Source organism: Anneissia japonica, unplaced genomic scaffold (genome assembly GCF_011630105.1).
Source record: "Anneissia japonica isolate Jap-2015-1 unplaced genomic scaffold, ASM1163010v1 scaffold3474_len973312_cov172, whole genome shotgun sequence".
In the NCBI taxonomy this organism is placed as follows: domain Eukaryota; kingdom Metazoa; phylum Echinodermata; class Crinoidea; order Comatulida; family Comatulidae; genus Anneissia; species Anneissia japonica.
In genome coordinates this window covers 849,546-855,419 of record NW_022747780.1, presented here as the reverse complement: position 1 = coordinate 855,419, position 5,874 = coordinate 849,546, and the positions used below count along the sequence as shown (strand labels likewise).

Here is a 5,874-nt window from a genome sequence, read left to right as displayed (position 1 = left end):
ATATATACTCCTTTTTCACTCTTTTGCATTCAGAGAGTTCGTTTGGTGCTTTTTTTGACAAATGGTTATAGTGTTGCTTTACACAACAAGAAAATGTTGCGTTCACATATAGGGCCTACGTACGGTACATTAGAGACAAATTAGTTGGTAGAGAAAAATGAAATGTATTTTAGATTTTAAGTTGTCGTATATTTTCAACATAACTAGTACCAAGACTGTAACATAAATTGTATAAATTGTGTTTATTCAATGCTGCTTTTCTTACAATATTATTGGAAAGAAAAAAATTAAATACTTTACAGTTGTATATTAGGTGAATGTTTTAGAAACTGTTTAATATTAAGCGTGTCTAACAATTAGAAGTCCATTCTGCACCAGGTGTTATTTCGAAGATCATCTTTCATAAAATTATGCTGTGAGAATATATTGTTTCTACAACATCTGCACGTTTTATTTGATAAAATATATTAACTGTTTGTACTGTTTATAATAAACAGTCTAATAACTACAATATTTCGTTGTGTTGTGATTATTAATATTAAAGTTGGAGGTAGGGTCGGTTTTGCGACTGTACAATCAGGAAGCTTTAGTTCTGGATACTGTAAAGTAATTATTATAATGACGTTTGTTAATTATCTGTGACGTATGGCGCATAATATATCATGACCGACTTAACACAGAACGAGTTCACAGGTTTCGACAAGATAACTTTGGCTTCTTTCTGATTGGTCCGACGAACACTGTCTGAGACTAAGAGGGGATGCAACCCCAACACCCTCCCCAGAATGGCGTTTCATATTACGGTATGTCGTAACATATGCCTATCTATCATATATAATAATATGTCAATAATTAATAAGTCGGTTAAAATCTGACAGGATTGTTAAAAAGTAAAAAGTTCAATGCGAGGTAGTTTCCATACCCCTGACTCATGAATTAGAAATCAACAACTTAATAGACTTATATTATGAAAATCAGTTTTAAAAGGAAGTAAAATGTAAGGGTTGCACAAAGTGCATGAATTATTATTATTAAATTTTATATAGGCCTGACAACAGGTCCGTTGGAAGCAAATATTATTGGTCCAGCCAACGAGAAGAAATTGACTTTTTTAGAACCATATGACCGATCTTTTAACACAAAGCTAACTCTCTAAATCCCCGTTCCGCAACCTATTTTGCCCACGACCCAAATCATGTGTCAAGCACCCAGACGCGACCCATCGAACCCGAAGTCAATAAAACGTCCGTCATTTTATACGCGCGGGAGAAACAAAATCACAATGTAAAACCCTAAAAATGGAAAAAAATATCTTTGAAATACACTTTTAACAAAACCACGTAAGTTATAAATTTTGTTTTAAAAGAATTTTAAAAATTAATGATGTACAGACATTTTATTATAAATTCCTAATGGGTTATGCGAAGACACAGACACATTAAATTAAAAAATGTTTTCTCATTATAATTTGCAGCTGAAAGCCTAACACATTGAAATGAACAAAACTAATACTTTAAAGTTGTCATCCTGATATTTTGATAGTATATTTTTAACATGAAACTGTGATAATGCACGCATAACAAAAGTAAAGACGCACTTTCACACTAAAATTGCACTTTCGTTTACTGTAATTTAATTTCGTTTGCCTTCGTTCGTGTTAGGTAAAGTTTTCACGATCTGAAGAGATTAGGTGACCCGTCAATTTCTTTTTCGCGACCCAATATTGTACAATATAAATAAAAAAGTAACAAATCATATTGAGCTGCCCGCCCTCTATAATCTTAAAAACATGGCGATGCACATGTTCGACACAGAAAAGTAAACATGTGAAGTATCGTAAGTTGCCTTTCGGTTGAGTCAACATTTGACTTGGCAACCGTCTATCATCTTTATTCCACATTGTTTTCATTGTTGTACACAATAGTTGAGTTTTAATTAAGGATTTTTAACGCACTGAGTCTTTTTCCAGGCTAGGCCTAGGTAGGCCCAGTTTCCCTTCTTTCTAGCCTTAGGCTAGGGCCGCCCTAGGCAGGCCTAAATCTAGGCCTAGCCTTGGGTAGAGCCTAGGCCTGCTTACCTACACTCGACAGCAAAAACCAGATCTTACCTGCAAAGCTTGAATGGTGCATGAAATATACAGACTAGGCCTAGAACAACAAACAAATCTCATCGTTTGTGGTGTGGACCATGGTTCAGATCGTATGTGTACACACATATAGGTCTAGACGTAGGCCTACCTCTTTTTATCTAGCTAAGCCTAGGCCCCCCCCCCCCCGTAGATAGTTGATAGGCCTAACACAGGTGACAGGGAAAGCCCTCCCCCGGACTGAAAAGTAAGGCCTGCAGGCTGCACAGGGAATACATTTCTATACAAAAGTATGCCTAGAAATTCGTTTGAAATTCTTTTTTATTTGGAAAAATAAGTTCAGGTTTTGATTTCCTTTATATGATTCTATAAACCAATGTATTATTATGCAGTATAGTTACGTATTGAAACAATACTAATTAATATAGGAACATATTGACAGTTAATTAGTATTGTTTTAATTCTCTTTATTGAAGTACTGAATTTTATTGTAAAGATTGTTCTTGCCTAACATCTTCAAGACAGTTAATTCTTTTATTGTTTTTTCATCAAGGTCTATTTCAAATGAAATCTTAACCTGCGGAACAGAATGGAAGACGTAGAAAAAATTACTGAAAACACAGGTAACATCAGTATTGCTAAGAAGAAAAAGAAAAAAATCAAAAAGTCCAAAGACCTTCAGTTACAAGCACCTATAAAGGATACAGATGACCCGAAAGAGACTATGAAAAAAGAAACTGGGGTCAAATCAAATGATGGAGATAAGAATAAGAAGAAAAAAGAAAGAAAAAGAAAAGCAATTGAAGAATTGAAGGACAATGATAAACAAGAAAGAACAAATATTCAACAGAAGTCAAAGAAAAAGAAGAAAAAAAAGTCCACAAAACCTATTGCAGAAACTGCTGAAGAAGAAGCTGTTGAAAGTAGAGCAAAACAATTAGCAATACAGTACCTACAGCAGTGGAAACACTTCCGAAATGTTTGGTCATTTCAAAAAGTGCGGCAAGTGTGGTTGCTAAGGAACATGTATGATGTTGATATGGTAACAATACTTACAATATTTACTGAAACTTACTGAATACAAGTTTTTGTGTATTCATGGTACATAAGGAATAATAGTAACTTTATTTGAAACAACACTTTTAAAACAGCGGCACATGCCTATACAAATAAAATAAAAAACAAGACAATCAATAACAATTAAGAATGTTACAAAATTCCACAAATATTACACTTTTCATCACCTAAAACTCCCGTTAAAAAAATTTAGTAAAGATTGCTGTAAAAATATTTAAAATGATAAATTACGAGATAAAAGAGATAAAATGGGATATTAACAGGATTAAAAACAAAATTTCCAAATATAAAATAATTTCAATGTCGTAAAATAAAAATTAATATAAAAATAGTCATATTTAAAAGTCATGCAAACATTAAATTTAGGTAATTAAAACCTTGGTGGTTACCTATAAAATACACTTCTTGTAAAATGTAAGGAAGTTATTCCTCCTAGCTTTGATCTTTCTCTCCTTGGTAGTCTGCTAAGCAGACAGCTATGAGCTCTCACTAGCTAAAGCAAGGGGCCTTAAGCCGGGTACGCACTGTGCCAGATGGTCGTCAGCCGACGCGATTCTATGAAGAACGCAACTTGAAGACATGCGTGCAACAGATCAGACTGCCACCGACAGTCAGGAGACAGCTTCACGTCATCTACCACTCGCAGATGTTTGATTGGATTTGTTGTGTCGCAGTCGTGCAACCGTTGTATAACACAGTGAGTTCCCGGCTTTAAAGGGCCCCAGGGATGTTTATCAGCAGTTTTTCCCCCATACATTGACCGAGCAGGCAATCAATGTGTAAACAAACCCATCAAAATACTTCATAAAACGTCAAATACACATCCAGAATAGCAGGGTCCCAGGGGCTTTAGACCTCTTTGTTACAGCCAATGCTCCTAAGTGGCAAGTTTGATGTTAGGTAGATCACTCTGTTCTTGTATACCTTGGGCCTTACAAGTAAATTAATTTATATTGTGGAAATTGATCATTTTGGCACAAATTATGATCTCCTATTGGCCAGTGTGGTTGTCAGTCTATCTGCTGCCAACTCGACTGAACAGATTTTTTAATGTCGTAGGCATGACTACTTAACTATGGTTATTACATTGCACCATTTTGATTATAATTTTTTTGTGCATAATAATAATAATAGTGTAGTTTTATATAGCGCACAACTCCATCTAATGTAAGATGCTCAGGGCGCTTGAAATGTGGACTAGGAACTTGATCAATGATTTTCTTCACCCCTAAGGGTCCCTTCGTGTCTGTGCTACCCGGTACCAGCAACTCTTGTTGTCCACCACAGGGGATGTCTGTTTTTTTAGTACACCGGGGTATCCCCCTACTCGTCTCGAATGGTGGACTAGGTTTTTTATAGTGCACACGAGCCATTGTATACACTGGGCCTACAGATTATAGTCCTTATCCGAGAAGAGTTGTTCTACCACCAGAACCATAGGCGAGCGTGCCGTTCGAACCAGCGCCGATATTATGGCTATAGCTTGCGGCGCCCCTGCTAACCGCTCGGCCATTTGACTCGCCTACTGTAACTGTAGTACAACTTGATTTATTGATTTCATTTTTCATTGCACTTTTTAGGTTGATGATGAGGTGTTTGAGATTTTGATAGAATATCTGGAACCGTTGAAAGGTATGGCGAAAACAACAACCCTCCAGAAAGCTGAGCAACTGTTGAAAGACCAGGAACAGAGTGACAGCGAGCAAGAAGACACACACACAAAAGAGGAAACAGATGGTAAGTTAAATTTGTTTCCTTAAAATTAGAAACTTACTACAGCATTAGAGAAAAATGTTGGACACAAATGATCTAAAAAACAATTTTCCTCATTAAATAAATTGGAGTTTTGAATTTGTTTTGAAATTTTTTTATTTTTTCGCATTTGGATGCAAAAAACTCTTGAGTAGAATTTGACTGTGTAATTCCCAATACTATGCAAAATTAGTAAGATGTAACAAATGTTTTGACAAATTATATAATGCTGAGTTGAATTGTTTGGTTATATAATATCATATCGGTTTTACTGCTGCTTTACCGCTGTTTGACATCTGTGGGGCGTGTGGCGAAACGTGTAATGCGTTGGACTGTTATTCGCGGGATCGGGAGTTCAAGACCGAAGCTTGTCGCATTGCTCGTGTCCTTAGACAAGATACTTTACCTACGTTTGCCTCTCTCCACCAAGGAGTACAAGTGGGTACCTGGTAGGTTCGTACACAACTGCGCTGATTACTATCTGCAGTATTATGGAATTCTCGCCTGGGAGCTGAGTATATGTTCCATACGTGTTTGATCCAATGACCAGGGGTAACAATGTGAAGTGCGTAGGGGCTTTAGGCATTAAGCGCTATATAAGACTGACATATGTGGCAAAGACAAGCCAAAGCAGTCACTCATCGCAAAAATCAATTTTTAGTTATTAATACAGGGTTAAAAAGTAAAATAAGAGCTATAAAATGGTAAAAAATCATTTAAATCTGACATTTCGTTATGAAGTTTAAACATACAGCTGTTTCAAAAACAATATTTGAAAAATCAGCCTTCAAAGTTTACGATTTCGGAAATTTTTTTAGGCAGAAACCATCAACAGATCGTTAAAAATTGTTGTTTTAGCATTGAAAATGGGGAAAATAACAGCATAGCATGATGTATAGGTATATAAATGTTAGTTTAGTGCAATAAAATAGATTTCCAAAATGTTGACATTCGAGGAT

At 35.7% G+C, this 5,874-nt stretch overlaps 1 protein-coding gene across 2 annotated transcripts in view; it reads left to right on the top strand.

The window, feature by feature from the left end:
• Positions 1-1,748: 1,748 nt before the first annotated feature.
• The window catches only part of LOC117120615 (uncharacterized protein C7orf50 homolog), a 7,058-nt gene continuing 2,932 nt past the window's right edge, over positions 1,749-5,874 (top strand). The window contains exons 1-3 of one of the 2 annotated variants that reach the window (XM_033265648.1): positions 1,749-1,836; positions 2,640-3,128; positions 4,744-4,900. In XM_033265648.1, coding sequence (XP_033121539.1) covers positions 2,676-3,128; positions 4,744-4,900 — 610 coding nt within the window. In that variant the 5' untranslated portion in view covers positions 1,749-1,836; positions 2,640-2,675. The other variant, XM_033265649.1, reaches the window with a different exon arrangement.